This window comes from Physeter macrocephalus, chromosome 11 (genome assembly GCF_002837175.3).
Source record: "Physeter macrocephalus isolate SW-GA chromosome 11, ASM283717v5, whole genome shotgun sequence".
In the NCBI taxonomy this organism is placed as follows: domain Eukaryota; kingdom Metazoa; phylum Chordata; class Mammalia; order Artiodactyla; family Physeteridae; genus Physeter; species Physeter macrocephalus.
Genome location: NC_041224.1, coordinates 44,114,217 through 44,131,147, shown reverse-complemented (window position 1 = coordinate 44,131,147; position 16,931 = coordinate 44,114,217). Strand labels below are relative to the sequence as shown.

Below are 16,931 nucleotides of genomic sequence, written 5' to 3'. Positions count from 1 at the left end.
CTAAGCAGGTGACATTGCCAAGGAAAATCTTCAGGAATAAGGAAGAGTTAATTTTTTTTAAGTGTTTGAAAATTCTCTTAGTCCAAACTAGAATAAGAGTGATAACTTATCATGGCCTAATAATGATTATAATGTCTGCCTCAGTCCTGGGTTTTGGCATATGGGGAAAGCTAAATGGAAGGTTCTTTGACCAAGTACATCAGCTCATTTTACCCCCTTAATAGAAACTACTTACTCTGGTAAGATAGACATGAACTGGCCTCTCTTCTTTTCAGGTCCACGTGGATGTCCATAGCCGTTACAATTCTGTCGCCAATGAAACCTTTTGCCTTGAGATCATGGACAGTTTGAGGAGATGTTTAGGCCAGCAGGCTGATGTTCGACTCATGCTTTATGAGGTAAATCAGCAGAGTGAAGAGATGTAGTACTTCCCTCCCCAACTCCACTAATAATCCTTTTAATTTTAATCATTTTTTTTCTGATTATCAAAGTACAGTAGATAACGCTCTTATTTAATGCAGTGAGGACCAGTAGTTAGTGATGCTTAGCCAAAAAGTCGTTTAAGGTGAGGAATCATAAAGAATAGTTAAAACACCTTAAATGTTTTATTTTAATTTGAAATATTTAAATGTACTGTTAATTTACCAGTTTTTTTTTTTTTTTTTTTTTTTGCAGTACACAGGCCTCTCACTGTCGTGGCCTCTCCCGTTGCGGAGCACAGGCTCCGGACGTGCAGGCTCAGCGACCATGGCTCACGGGCCCAGCCGCTCCGTGGCATGTGGGATCTTCCCAGACGGGGGCACAAACCCGTGTCCCCTGCATCGACAGGCAGACTCTCAACCACTGCGCCACCAGGGAAGCCCTCCAGTCTTTTGTTTTAAGGCCAAGTTCTTTTGGTTTTGAGTATGAGTCTGCCATTTGGAACTTCCTGTCTCTCAAACAAACCATAACTTTAATGTATTGCCTATAATTTCAAGTTTTTGCTTATACGTAAAGTAGGATAAAAACTTTAAGACACTTCAGATACAGTCTTAGTATAGAAATCTTCTAGATATGTTCAGTTTTTCCCCTAAGTTTTTAGAATTGTCTTACCCCTAATTCATCAGAAGTTGGTTTTAGAGATTTACTTGTATTACGTCTTTCCAGAACATTCAACTTAGTTTTTATGAAAACAACTTCTCGTTCTTTGTTGTTGTTGTTTTTGGCCATGCCACATGGCTTGTGGGATCTTAGTTCCCCAACCAGGGGTTGAACCTGTGCCCTCGGCAGTGGAAGTGCGGAGTCCCAACCACTGAACGGCCAGGGAATTCCCAGAAACAACTTCTTTTTCGTTTTGCACTTGGTTTCCAACAGTTTACAGAATGTCTGATTAGATCACATAATTAACAATGATGGTACAATTAGCAAAAACTGAGTGGAACAAATATTACTACTGACTTGTGATTAGGATATAATTCAGCCAGTGGGAACAAAAGTTTGCAATCATGAGGGATTGCACTACGATTGCTAGCATTTAGTATGCTGTGTACTTCAGCATACATATTTCATAGGATGGAGAGCATTAGATAATCTAGCAAGTAGATTTAAGTGGAAGTCATTTCAGAGAACAGCTATTGTAATACTTTTATTTGCCATTTTTAAAATAACATTTATGGGCTTCTCTGGTGGCGCAGTGGTTGAGAGTCCGCCTGCCGATGCAAGGGACGCGGGTTCGTGCCCCGGTCTGGGAAGATCCCACATGCTGCGGAGCAGCTGGGCCCGTGAGCCATGGCCGCTGAGGCTGCGCGTCTGGAGCCTGTGCTCCGCAACGGGAGAGGCCACGACAGTGAGAGGCCCGCGTACTGCAAAAAAAATAAATAAAAAATAAAAATAAAAAAATAAATAACATTTATTGAGCTACAGTGGTTGCCAGGCACTGTACCAGACGTCGGATTTTTCAGGTTTATTGTAGAAAATATGGAAAATACAGGAATATATTTTTAAAAATATTATTATTAATCCCAGCACTCATATATGTATATTTATACAAAATTGAAATCATAAGATTTATCTAGCTTTTATCTCTTAATATTATGTTGTAAGTATTTTCCCATTTCATTAAATGTTCTTTGACACATAATTTTTAATGCTGAAAAGTGTTCTTTATGTGTACAGTAATTTATTTAACTGTTTTGGGGCATTTCTATTGTTTCCAGTTTTTCACCATGAATGTTGTTGTACCTGAATATTTGACCACATTGCTGGGTTAAAGATTAGAACATTTTAAAGTCTACTGGCATACTCTGGCAAGCATTGAATTTGTTTTAATAATTAAAAATATCTTTGTTCAACATTCATTTGTGGTAAAACTCTCAGACACTCTTAGCAAACTAAGAGGGGAATTTCTCAACCCGATAAAGGGTGTCTATGAATCCTACGTCTAATATAAATAGTGAGAGACTTAATGCGTTTCCCCTTGGATCAGGAACAAGGATATTTGTCCTCAAAACTTTTATTCTGCATTAAAGTGAAGGTCTGATCCAATGCAGCAAGGCAAGAAAAAGAAATAAAGGCACACAGATTTGAAAGGATGAAGTAAAGCTGTGTTGTTCACTTAGTGTACATAGACAATACCAAAAAGTCTGCAAAAAATGAGTTTAGTAAGTTTGTAGAATACAAGATCAATAACCATGCAAAAATCAATTATAGTTCTATTTTCTAGCAATGAGCAGTTTGAAATTGAAAGCAATATTTATAGTAGATAAAAAAATAGTTAAGGATAGATTCAACAAAATATGCACAAGATATGTACACTTGAAGACCTCAAAATAGCTGAGAGACATTAAAGAAGAATTAAATGGAGAGATATGCAATGTTCACAGATGAGAATGCTTAATATTGTTAATGTTTTTAAGTCTCAGAAATATCTGTAGATTCAATGAAATCCCAGGCTTTTTTTGTAGAAATTAAGAAGTTGATTGTAAAATTTATGTGGGGCTTCCCTGGTGGCACAGTGGTTAAGAATCCTCCTGCCAATGCAGGGGACACAGGTTCGAGCCCTGGTCTGGGAAGATCCCACATGCTGCAGAGCAACTAAGCCCCTGTGCCACAACTACTGAGCCTGTGCTCCAGAGCCCGTGCTCCGCAACAAGAGAAGCCACCGCAATGAGAAGCCCGCACACTGCAATGAAGAGTAGCCCCAGCTCTCTGCAACTAGAGAAAGCCCGCGCACAGCAACGAAGACCCAATGCAGCCAAAAATAAATAAATTTAAAAATGTATATAATAATAATAAAATTTATGTGGAGTGTAAACCACCTAAAATGAACAAAACAATTGAACAAGTATAAATTTGGTCAGTTAAGTTTTTTCTTTTTATTTTTAAATTAATTAATTTATTTTTCAGTAGTTGTGGCACACAGGCTTAGTTGCTCCGTGACATGTGGGATCTTCCCGGACCAGGGCTCGAACCTGTGTCCCCTGCATTGGCAGGCAGATTCTTAACCACTGCACCACCAGCAAAGTCCCTGGTCAGTGGAGTTTTGACGGAGATCCCAAGGTAATTCAGTGGAGAGAGGATGGTCTTTTCAACAAACGGTGCTAGAACAATTGTTTGTTTTATTGGGGGTCCCCAAAAACCACCTCTATGTTGAAAGATTTCTTTAGAAGGACTGATAAAACTGAGCGTAAATTTGTTCTCGTGGCTGAGATTTAGAGTTAAAAGGATACAAAGCAAAAAACAGAGGTGAGAGGCACATAGGGTGAAGTCCACAGTAGACCAGGTGCAAGCTTCTAAGAGTCCTCTCCAAGTGAGATTGCACAGGATGCACTTAATTCTTCCAGCAAATGAGTTGTGATAATGTATGCAAAGCATATTCAAATAAGTTGTGATAACATATGCAAAGCATATTCTACTAGGGAAGCTTATTAGAGAGCACCCAACGTTTTTTATTGGCAGCTGGTCACATAGGCACCCTTACTTAGCATGTACCAAAATTCCTAACTCCCAGAAGGAAATCAGGTTTTCAGCATAAACTATATCGTTTGTACAAACAGTTTAGGCACAGTAAGCTTCTCATTGTTTAGGGAGTTTTATATCAGTATAGGAAAAAACTGTTTACCAGCCAAATTCCCAGCCACCAGCCAAGGGCCAACCTTGGAAGCAGACCTTTCTAAGGATAGCAGTCTCAGACCACTGTGTTAATAACTCTTTTCTGCACAATCATCCATATTCAAAAAAAAACTCAATCCTACCTCCAAATTTTAAAAATTACCTTGTAGCTGCAACTCTTCCCGTCCTGCTCTCCTCCCTCGTGGGGCTGAATGGGCTTCTGCGACGCCCTCTGCCCTGAGGCGTTGGCGATTCCTCAGCACCCCGAGCACTGCTGACTTGACTTCCTTCGGCCAGAAACCCTCCTCCTTGGGCCCGCGCGGGAGGAGCGGAGGAGCGGAGCGGCGAGTCAGCTGGCCCCAGTCTCTTTCCCTGGCAGTGGCGGCTTCTTCCATAGGACAGTATGTTCAAGAGAATGGCCGAATTTGAGCCCGACTCCGGCAGGAGAGTGAAGGGGGTTACTGTCGTTAAACCAAGTTTATGGTAATGTTGCTCCACACTTTGGAAAGAAAAGAGAAGAGGATGGGCACACGCATCAGTGGACAGTATATGTAAAACCATACAGAAATGAGGATATGTCAGCATATGTGAAGAAAATCCAATTTAAATTATATGAAAGCTATGGCAATCCTTTTAAGAGTTGTTACTAAGCCTCCATATGAAATTACTGAAACGGGCTGAATTCGAAATAATCATCAAAATATTTTTCATTGATCCTAATGGAAGGCCTGTAACCCTGTATCATTTATTAAAGCTATTTCAAGGGTCTCCCTGGTGGCACAGTGGTTAAGAATCTGCCTGCCAATGCAGAGGACATGGGTTCGAGCCCTGGTCTGGGAAGATCCCACATGCTGCGGAGCAACTAAGCCCGTGAGCCACAACTACCGAGCCTGCGCATGTAAAGCCTGGGCTCCACAACAAGAGAAGCCACGACAGTGAGAAGCCCGCGCGCCGCGATGAAGAGTAGCCCCCGCTCGCCGCAACTAAAGAAAGCCTGCACACAGAAACGAAGACCCAACACAGCCAAAAATAAATAAATAAATATATTTTTTTAAAAGCTATTTCAATCAGACACCAATGCAATGCTGGGAAAAAAGACAGTAGTTTCAGAGTTCTATTATGAAATGATATTTCAAGACCCAACAGCGGTGATGCTATAATTATTAACAACATCTCGTCAGCTTACCTTAGGAGCCTATAAGCATGAAACAGAATTTGCAGAACTTGAAGTGAAAACCAGAGAAAAATTAGAAGCTGTGGGAAAAAAAAACAAACTTTGAAATTGCAGAGCTTAAAGAGATTAAAAGCAAGTCGTGACACTATAAATTGTTTAAAAAATGAAATCAGGAAACTCAAGATCAGACAAAAGAAATATAAACGGTTCTGAAGAGAACTCGTTAGTAAGTGAAACTAAAAATAAGGTGGAGTTTAAAGGAGAGATGGACTACAAATACTGCGATGTTTCTTAGAGGAACTGCACATATAGTTGTCAGCCATAGATTTCTCAGCAATGGGGTCAAAGTATTTGTACTTTACAAGCAATCTTTAATGTGAAATATATCTGTATAATGCTGTATAGGCATTTTATCAACCCATTTCGGGGTAGTTCTGTGATACTAAGCACAATTTTAAAACATTTTTACTGCATTGTATGTATAACTTATCCTTTTGACAGACATCAAAATTTCATTATAAAGTATAACTTGTGCAAATTTTGTACTTCCCTAGTAGTTAAATTCGTGGTAAAATTAATGTGTATGTTTAATTTCTTAAGTTCTTACCTCCCCCCGTCCCAACTCTTTTGAATCTGATGTGCCCAGTAAGCACTCAATAAATGTAGTTTACAGATGCTGGAAAAAAAAAAAAAAGAACATTACCTTGTAATGGAGCATAGACCTAAATCTGTTAGGATATTGTTGTTCATTTATTCATCAAAGAGCTTATTTGTCCTCTGTTTGATTCCTTTTAGGGGTTCTATGATGTCCTTCGAAGAAATTCTCAGCTGGCTAATTCAATCATGCAAACTCTGCTCTCACAGGTAAAATGTATTTTTATGAATATAAGGGAACAGATACTAAGGCATTAAGAGGCGATTGACATTCTTCATAATTTTCAAAATATGAAATAGTTCCCAACTAGTGCAGTGGTACATTGTGACCATGCCTGAGGTATGTGATGCTATTTCATGTTGTTTTATTTTAATCACCACTTATTGCCATTATCTGACAGTTACCCTCTCAGTTAACAATCTACATCCTAAATTAGAAGGACGTTCTGAAGAACCATTTGTACAGAGGCCATCAGCAGCTTTATTTGTTATGTTTATTTCTGAAAGAAGAAAAAGAGATTTGGAGACAATATAGCACAATATTGACATTTGTTAAATCTGAGTGACATATTCATGAGTGTCTATTAGGTTATTTTCTGTATTTCTCAGTTTTAAAAAAGCTTTAAATTATGAAATATTTCAGAGAATTATCAAGATGACAAGAATTCAACTGGAGAATATCTACTGTAAATAAGACCTTTTACTCAACGTTTATTCATTAAGCATTTATTTGAATGTTTTTTTAAATAACAGTTTTGTGGTGATATAATTCACATATCATGCAATTCACCCATTTAAAAAAATATAACTCATATATTTGCAGAGTTGTGCAACCATCACCGTAATCAATTTGAGAACATTATCACCTCAGGAAAAAAACCCTATGCCATTTAGCTACCACCCTCTAATTCTCCCATCCTTCCCCCATCCTCCTACCCCTAAGAAATCACTTATCTTCTTTCTGTCTCTATAGATTTGCCTATTCTGGACATTTCACGTAAATGGAATCATACAGTGTGTGGTCTTTTGTGACTGACTTCTTTCACTTAACATGATGTTTTCAGGGGTCATCGATGTTGTAGTATGTATCAGTGCTTCATTCCTTTTATGGCTAAATAATGTTTCATTACATGAATCTTTTTATATATTGTGAGAGTTCAAGATACTATTATGTACTAATAGTAATAACAACAGTACCTAATGTTTAGCACTTACAGAAGGCCAAGCAATTTATGAAGCACTATATGGTGGATGATCTCATTTAGTCCTCACAAAACCCTGTGTAATAAGAACTGTTATCTCCATTTTACAGATTTATATTTTAAGGGTCTGAGAGGTTAAGTAATTTAATTTGCCCAAGGTCACACAGTTAATTAGTGGCAGAGCTGGGATTTGAACTCAGATCATCTAGCTCAAGAGTCCAAGCATGTTTTTCTCCTATTTGGAGTTGATTAAGCTTTTTGGATCTCTAAGTTGATGCTTGTCACCAAATCTGAGAAATGTCCACTGATTATTTCATCAAATATTTTTTTCTATCCCCCTTTTCTCTCCTTTCCTTCTGGGACTTCATTGGTATGTATGTTGGAATGCCTGATATTGTTCCACAGATCTCTGAGACTTGGCTCATTTTTCCTCAATATTTTTACACTATTTTCTTCAGATTTGATATTTTCTCGTAATGTCTTCAAGTTTACTTTCTCCTGTGCCATTTCAGATCTGTTGTTTTACTCATGAATGTATGTTGAATTTTATCAAATACATTTTTGTATCTATTGAGATGACCGTTATGATTTTACTCCTTTAACCTATTACTGTGATGAATTATATTATTTAATCTTTTAAAGCAACATGGCGGGGGGACTTCCCTGGTGGTCCAGTGGTTAAGACTCTGCACTTCCAACTGCAGGGGGCGTGGATTCCATCCCTGGTCATCAGGGAGCTAAGATCCTGCCTGCCGTGTGGCACAGCCAAAAAAAAAAAAAAAAAAAAAAATTTCATTCCTGGGATGAACTCAAATTATTACCTTTTTTATACACTACTGGGTTTGGTATTCATTTAGGACTTTTACATATATGTTTATAAGAGGGAATGGCCTGTAATTTTCATTTCTCGTACTGAACTTCCTTGGTTTAATATGAGCTTAATAAAATGATTAGGGATGTTCTCTCTTTTTCTGGTTTATGTAAAATTTGAAATTGTCTCTTTCCTTTTTTCCCTTAACTTTTTTCCAAGTTATATGTTATCTTTCTTTAAACTTTCAGCTAAATTTTTGGCTTTTGATTTTTCGGACTACACAAGTAGTGTGAATTCTAGCCCCATCTACATTTGGAGACTAGCTTGTGGTTAGGAAGTCCCAGGAGAGACATTTTTCCCCCTTCACCTAGGCAGGTACATATCCCTCTACCATCTTCCTCCATGTGGTGGATTTATTTTTTAGGTTTATCCACTAAGAATATCTCCTTCTGAGAATTAGAGCTTTATGTGAAGGTTTCTGATCCAACCTCCACCCCATGAGGGCCCTAGGCTTTGTCTTTAATTTCGTGATTCCTTTTTACTTTCCTTTTCCTTTCCTCTTAGCTATCTATTTAATAAATATGTCTGTATAAAATTTTTAATGCAATATTATTTTACTGTTCTTTACCATGAGGAGTCTCTAAACCCTAGTCCACCATTTTGCTATAAATGGAACTGCTCTTTCTCTCCCTCTCCCTCCTTTTTATGCCATTGCTTTGTGATAATTCTGCTAAAGAAGCTCCATTTGAAGGTAAGGTCTCAGACGTGGAGAAATTATTGGAAGGTCCTATACTGTTCATCAAAAGCTTTTCAGTGGGCCTTGGACCTGATCCTATATAAAATTTGTATCCTGTTATACTGTATCTATCAAACTGTAATGATCAGTCCATCTACATTTGCACATTTAACATCGCAAATTATGACTGAAGGCATAGACCAGTGCCTCCCAACTTAGGTTAGTATGTGGACCTGTAAAATTCTGCAGACTCCAAAAGTTAAAAAAGAGAAAAATGATAACTAACTTTTTTTTAATGGAAGTATAGTTGATTTACAATGTTGTATTAGTTTCTGGTGTACAGCAGAGTGACTCAGTTATATATATATATTCTTTTTCATATTCTTTTCCATTATGATTTATTACAGGATATTCAGTATAGCTCCTCATACTATACAGTAGGATCTTGTTGTTTATTTATCTTATATACAGTAGTTGGTATTTGCTAATCCCAAAGTTGTAATTTATACCCCCTCTTTCCCCTTTGGTAGCCATAAGTTTGTTTTCTGTGTCTGTGAGTCTGTTTGTTTTGTAGGTAAGTTCATTTGTATCATATTTTAGATTCCACATATAAGTGATATCATATAATATTTGTCTTTCTCAGTCTGACTTACTTCACTTAGTATGATAATCTCTGGGTCCATCTTTGTTGCTGTAAATGGCATTATTTCATTCTTTTTTATGGCTGAGTTAACTAACAGTTTTTTGAGCTCTGTTATGTGCCAAGTATTTGAAGCTCCTTACGTGTGTTAGCATGTTTAATCCTTATACGAACTTACACATTTATATTAATAATATCCTCATTTCACAGATGAGGAACCAAGGCATGAATACCTTTATTGAATTAATAAGTGGTGGTACTGGGATTTTAGACTCAGCCAGTCTGACTCTAGAGCCTATATTCTTAACCTTCAAGCTATACTGAAAATGCTGATTGCCTATACAAATTTAGGAATTGGTGTGAGAGAGTATGATGTTTTATAGGAGAGGTTATGAAGGGGAAATAGGAAAGAAGATCTCAGTACGGTGCCTAAAGCAAGGGCAAAGGATATGGTTGAGCCAAAGTAACACAAATTTTGCTGCAGTGTTCTTTGGACAGTTGGGAAATAATGTCTTAGAAAGCATTAAAGGTGCCATTAGCGTGACCTGCTAAAAACGTGAAAAACATTCATGAGCCATGGTATCTTTTTCCTTACCATACACAGTTAAAACAATTCTATGAGCCAGAACCTGATGTGCTGCCACCTCTGAAATTAGAAGCTTGTATTCTGACCCAAGGAGATCAGATCTCTCTACAGGAACCACTGGTGAGACTTTTTTTCCTCCTCCCAGAACCATTATTTTTACTAAAACTATCAGCCCTGTTGATATGGTTGATCTTCAGAAACAGATAACCTTCCCCTGTGAAGCGCTCTTCCTGGTACTCCCAATGAATTTTTACTCTTAACTCTTACTGCTTATCTTTTCTGACCCGTCTTCACCTTGGTTTTCTTGGTAAGCTATCTGCATGTCAGCACTTACAAAATCAAGGCATCCATTGTTTCTCCCAAGGAGCATTTTATCTCCCGTTTATGGCTCTTTGGTTACATATATTAAATAAATATACTTTAGAATGGAGAGAAGGAGGTTACCCAGAAGCAGATGAACCCAGGGGACCTGCTTCATTAGTCTGGGGTATATGATTTAGGCTGAGCTAGAATTGGCATTCTGTCGAACCTTCAGAGGAACTAGGACAGGTTGGTTTTCTATTCTAGTTGTCTAGCCTCAGAAAGAGAAGAAAAGATAAAAACTGAAACTCTGTCATCCCAAGTGACTTATAACTGAGATGTCCTCAGCCTGGATCAGAGATGCTAAAGATTGGTCTCCCAAAGATTCCCTCAACATAAACCCCTATCTTTAGAATAACCTCTGGGACTCAAAGGAGCTAGCGAGGGTTTAATTTCACAACCAGGCTCCATGGTGTTTGTACCAGATCAGAGGCAGCACATCTGATGTTGCATTCTTAGGTGTCAGCTACTTATGAAGCCAGTGCCTTTGGGAAAGGCCAGAAAACAATGCCTCTGTTAGTTCAATTATTTTTTTTCCGGTTTTGTTAATCCAGATTGATTTAACTTGTGATGCTAATGAATAACTTACTTTAGCCTTATAGATAAGGATTATTTGTTGATTATCAACAGCTTCATAGGTTATCCTTTAACAAGAATATTCAATTATTATTTTCTTCTGCAGGATTGCCTGCTGTGTTGTATTCAACACTGTTTGGCCTGGTATAAGAGTAGAGTGGTGCCCCTACAGCAGAAAGAAGAGGAGGAGGAAGAAGAGGGATTCTACCAAGACTTAGATGATATGTTGGAGTCTATTACTAGTAGAATGATTAAGAGTGAACTAGAGGACTTTGAACTGGTAATTGCTAAGTCTCAGCTCTGTTGAATAATGGAGGGTTTTAGTACCTTATTAATTTTATCTTCTGTTTTTTAGGACAAATCAGCAGATTTTTCTCAGAACACTGGTATTGGCATCAAAAACAATATCTGCGCTTTTCTTGTTATGGGAGTTTGTGAAGTTCTAATAGAATATAATTTCTCTATAAGTAATTTCAGGTAAGGTATTGCTGTGACTCTACTTGTAGTTCATTTTGTGTGTGTGTGTGTGTGCGTTTTTTTTTTTTTAACACTAACAATATGCTAGGTATGAACAGACCACAGACCATACACTATCCATTAATGGACATGTAGCCTAAGACCAAACTATCTATGTTCTTTCTACCAGGGAACACCAAAGCATATGCCAAAGAGGCTGGTGAATTTTGTCCCTCCAGCACGCTTTAATGTATTCAAAATTCCCCAGACCCTGAACATAAGAACTCCTGATCTTAACAGAGAAATTTTGATTGGTGGTAGTATTGAACTTTCATTCTCTGCAGTAACTGGTATAAATAAGGGAAGAAAAGAAATAACCCAGATTGGTATGACCTGGGAGTGCTATGTTAATGAAGATCCATTCATTTGTAATGGTTGGGTCTAAAATATGACATCTAAAGAAGCATTGTGATTTCTTTATTACTGTATGTGAAAGTAAACCGCAATATTCTGATGCTCGTCCTTGGTGGTCTCTTTTTCTTTTTTACACAGTAAGAATAAGTTTGAGGAGGTTCTGAGCTTATTTATGTGTTACAAGGAACTCTCTGACATCCTTAATGAAAAAACTGGTAAAGGCAAAACTAAAATGGCCAACAAAACAAATGACAGTTTTTTGTCCATGAAATTTGTGTCTGATCTTCTCACCGCTCTTTTCAGGTAAGGTTCTAACAGAGCGCTTAAAGACAGCAGTGTGGTGAAGATAAAAATACCTACCCAGGCTCACTGATATTACCTAGCTTGGATTCACAATTCTTAGCACATATACAGTAAGAAGTAAGGTAGGAGGTTTGTAATTTTCTTGAAGGCAGAACAATCCTACCTAGGCATTAAAGAGATACTTTGAATTATTAAAGGAAAAATCAGAAACAGTGGACTAGTGAATGAAAAAATAGGATGAATTCCAACAATGTGTTCTAAGAAAATCAAACTAAGTAGCTCAAACATGCTAACAGATAAAAAAAGAAGAAAGAAAAACCTGAATTAAAAAACAAAGGAACAACAACAACAAAAAACCACTAAAGAAAACTAAGACTGACATTTAAATTTCATCAGAGTTAAAGGAGTGGGGGAGGGGGGGAAAATGATGTAACACTGAGAATGATATTTGTAGGACAGCCATGGCAATGACTCTGGCATGGGCTGCCTAGAGTCTATCATTTAGAGCTTGCTGGGTACTATTATCCTGAACAGTCCCTAGAAAACCTAATTCCAGGTCCCAGTAGCCGTAGAGGAATCTTTCTCTTTTTCTCTCTCTAGGGACAGTACCCAAAGTCATGAAGAGAGCCTGTCTGTTCTAAGGTCCAGCAATGATTTTATGCGCTATGCAGTGAGTGTGGCTCTGCAGAAGGTACAGCAGCTAAAGGAAACGGGGCATGTGAGTGGCCCTGATGGCCAAAACCCAGAGAAGGTCTTTCAGAACCTCTGTGACATAACTCGGTAAGCCCCACTCACCCTTAGAAACTGTTTCCACTTGCTGTGGAATCTCCAAGAGAAGAAATTGGGGGTGGGGATGAAGGTGGGTTTGAGATTGGGCATTGCCCTAAAGGTGAAAGTGCAGTCACTATATTGGGTTTTCTTTCCTAGTCATGTTTTGGTGTGGATTGTTAGTCACATATAAAACGTTATTCTATTACCAGGAATAAAGAGGGATATTACATAATGACTAAATAATTTATCAAGTAGACATAACAATTTTAAATGTATATGTACCTAACAACAGAACTTCGAAATACTTGAAACAAAAATGGATAGAACTGAAGGAGAAATACACAAATAATAATCTACCTCTCTTGGTAATCAGTAGAAATAGATAGAAAATCAGGGAGGACGTAGAAGACTTGAACAAGACTATCATCGAGCTTGATTTAATTGACATTTATAGAACATTAAATAAGTTTCAAAATACACATTCCTTTCATGTGCATACGGTACATTCATCAAGATGGACCATATTTGGGGCCATAAAACTAACATTTTTTTTTTTTTTTTTTTTTTTTTTTTTTTTTTTTGCGGTACGCGGGCCTCTCACTGTTGTGGCCTCTCCCCGTTGCAGAGCACAGGCTCCGGACACGCAGGCTCAGCGGCCATGGCTCACGGGCCCAGCCGCTCTGCGGCATGTGGGATCCTCCCAGACCGGGGCACAAACCCGTGTCCCCTGCATCGGCAGGCAGACTCTCAACCACTGCACCACCAGGGAAGCCCACAAATTTTTAAAATAGAAATCAGCATGTTCTCTGACCACAACAGAATTAAACAAGAAAGCAGTAACAAAAATATGTGGATAATCCCTGTAATATTTGGAAAGTAAATGCATTTCTAAATAACCCATAGTCAAAGTCAGAAATTTTAAAATATCTTAATAGAATGAAAATGAACATTTGAGTGTGTCAAATTTTGTATGGTCCAGCTAAAGCAGTGTCTAGGTAGAAATTAGAACAATCCATGTTTATATTAGAAAGAAATCTGAAATCTCTAATGTAGGCTTTTACATTAAGAAAATAGAAGAGCAGGTTAAAATGAAAGTGAGCAAAAGGAAGGAAATAATAAAGACAAAAGTAGAATCATTGAAAATAAAAACAGGGGGCTTCTCTAGTTGTCCAGTGGTTAAGAATCCGTCTTCCAATGCAGGGGACACAGGTTTGATCCCTGGCTGGGGAACTAAGATCCCACATGCCTCAGGACAACTAAGCCTGCTCCATAACTACTGAGCCCACGCACCACAACTAGAGAGAAGCCCATGAGCCGCAGTGAAAGATTCCACATGCTGCAACAAAGATCCCGTGTGCCGTAACTAAGACCCAACGCAGCCAAATAAATATATAAATATTTTTTTAAAAAGAAAGGAAAAACAGTATAAACAATAGAGAAAATGAGACCAAAATCTAGTTGAGATCAATAAATTCAATAAACTTCAGCCAGACTGACCAGGAAAAAAGAGAAGACACAAATTACAAATATCAGGTATATGAGGAAGAGGAGACATCACTACTGATACTACACATATTAAAAATTCATAACAGATTGTTAATTTTATGCCAATAAACTTCATAACTTAAATGCACAAATTTCTTTAAAGCTCACTCAAGAAGAAATACGTAACCTGAGTAATCCTATCTCTATTAAAGAAATTGCATTTGTGACTCAAAATTTTCCCTCAACCAAAACTCCAGACCTACATGTCTCCACTGTTGAATTCTACCAAACATTTTAGGAATTAATACCAATTTATGCAGATGCTTCCAGAAAATGGAGGAGGGAACATGTCCCAACTCATTTTATAAGGCCAGTGTAAATTACCCTGATACCAAATCCAGCCAAAGACATTAATAAGAAAAGTACAGACCAAATTATCTCATGAATATAGATGTAAAAAAATTAGCAAATTCATCCCAACAGTTTATAAGAAGAATAACCTATCATTTAAGTGGAATTTTTCCCAGGATGCAAGGTTGGTTCAAAATTTGTAAATCAGTCACTGTAATTCACCATGTCAGCAGACTAAAGAAAAAAGCATATGTTCATCCCAATAGATGCAGGCAATCAGAATTCAACATAAACCATGATACAATCTCTTGGCAAGGGCTTCCCTGGTGGCGTAGTGGTTGAGAATCTGCCTGCTAATGCAGGGGACACGGGTTTGAGCCCTGGTCTAGGAGGATCCCACATGCCGTGGAGCAACTAGGCCCGTGAGCCACAACTACTGAGCCTGTGCGACTGGAGCCTGTGCTCCGCAACAAGAGAGGCCGCGACAGTGAGAGGCCCACGCACCAGGATGAAGAGTGGCCCCCGCTTGCCACAACTAGAGAAAGCCCTCGCACAGAAACAAAGACGCAACACAGCAAAAATAAATAAATTAATTAATAAACTCCTACCCCCAACATCTAAAAAAAATCTCTTGGCAAACCAGGAATGAAAGAGAATTTTCTCCCTCTAATAAAGGATATCCACAAAAACCCTATAGTTAACAGCATACTTAATGAAGAAAGACTCAATGCTTTCCCCCATGTGATTTCACCACTACTATTCAAAATCATACTGGAGGTCCTAGTCAGTGCAATAAGACAGGAAAAAGAAAGAAAAGACATCAGATTGAAAAGGAAAGAATAACATTGTCTTTGTAGACCTAATTGTCTACATAAAAATTTCCAAAGAATTTTTTTAAAGCCACTAGATCTATTAAGTTTAATAAGGTTGCAGGATTCAAGGTAAGTTTTTTCGATAACTGCATTTTTATGTACATACTAGTGGTGAACAACTGGAAATTGAAATTTTAAAAACAGTACCATTTACTATAGTGTCACAAAATGAAAACTACTTAGTGATAAATCTCACAAACATGCAAGAGTGATGTGATGAAAACTATAAAACATTAATGAGAGAAATCAAAGAAGTCCCAAGTAAATGGAAAGATATACAGTGTCCAGGGATTGGAAGATTCAGTGTATCAAGGTGTGAATTCTTCCCAAATTAATCCATAGATTCAACAGAATACCAATCAGAATCCTATCAAGCTTTATTGTAGGAATTGACAAGATTATTCTAAAACTTACATGGAGAAGTAAAGGACCTAAAGTAACTAAAGCAAATGTGAAATAAAACAACAAAGAGCACTCCCACTACGTGATTTCAAGTCTTACTATAAAGTTGCTGTGTTTAAGGTAGTGTGGTATTGCTACAATCAGTGGAACAGAAATAGATGGTTCAGAATTGATCCACACAAGTATGATCTTGACTTGACAAAGGTGCCAAGGTAATGCAATGGAGAAAGAAAAGTCTTTTCAACAAGTAGTTTTGGAACAGTTGGACATGACTATGTGAAAAAATGAATCTTTTATCCATTCCTCATGTTATATACAAAAAGTTGACTTGAAATGGATCAGAGACATAAATGTAAAACCAAATATTGTAAAACATCTAGAAGAAGACAGAAAAGGCTTTGCAACCTTGTTTTAGGTAAAAATTTCTAAGATGAAATACCAGAAGCGCAGTCCATATTTTTAAAAAATGTAACTCTCTTCTTTGAAAAACACTCTTAAGGAAATGGAAAGACAAGCCACAGATGAGGAGAAAATATTTGCAAAACACATGTCTGATGATGGACTGGTAACTAGAGTATATAAAGAACTCTTAAACTTGTTAAGAAAACAATCAAATTGCAAAATGGGTAAAATACTTGAACAGACACTTTACCAAAGAAGATGTATAGATGGCAAATAAGAACCCAAAAGGATGGTCAACATAATTAAACACTAGGTAAATACAAATTAAAATCACAATGAGATATCAGTAAACACCTATTAGAATGCCTAAAAGTTTATTTATTTATTTTTTTTAACATCTTTATTGGAGTATAACTGTTTTACAATAGTGTGTTAGTTTCTCCTTTACAACAAAGTGAATCAGTTATACATATACATATGTTCCCGTATCTCTTCCCTCTTGTGTCTCCCTCCCTCTCACCCTCCCTATCCCACCCCTCTCATGGTCACAAAGCACAGAGGTGAACTCCCTGTGCTATGCGGCAGCTTCCCACTAGCTATCTAATTTACATTTGGTAGTGTATATATGTCCATGCCACTCTCTCACT

General features: G+C 37.6%; 1 protein-coding gene and 1 pseudogene across 9 annotated transcripts in view; both read left to right on the top strand.

The window, feature by feature from the left end:
* Positions 1 to 16,931, top strand: part of FANCI (FA complementation group I) — an 82,995-nt gene that overhangs the window by 49,431 nt on the left and 16,633 nt on the right. For all 9 annotated transcript variants that reach the window (XM_007113508.4, XM_007113507.4, XM_024117252.3 and 6 more), the window contains exons 18-24: positions 276 to 398; positions 6,059 to 6,127; positions 9,911 to 10,012; positions 10,935 to 11,108; positions 11,184 to 11,305; positions 11,837 to 12,001; positions 12,602 to 12,781. In XM_007113508.4, coding sequence (XP_007113570.2) covers positions 276 to 398; positions 6,059 to 6,127; positions 9,911 to 10,012; positions 10,935 to 11,108; positions 11,184 to 11,305; positions 11,837 to 12,001; positions 12,602 to 12,781 — 935 coding nt within the window. The remainder of the gene's footprint in view (positions 1 to 275; positions 399 to 6,058; positions 6,128 to 9,910; positions 10,013 to 10,934; positions 11,109 to 11,183; positions 11,306 to 11,836; positions 12,002 to 12,601; positions 12,782 to 16,931) is intronic.
* Positions 4,374 to 5,466, top strand: LOC102979702 (YEATS domain-containing protein 4-like; annotated as a pseudogene).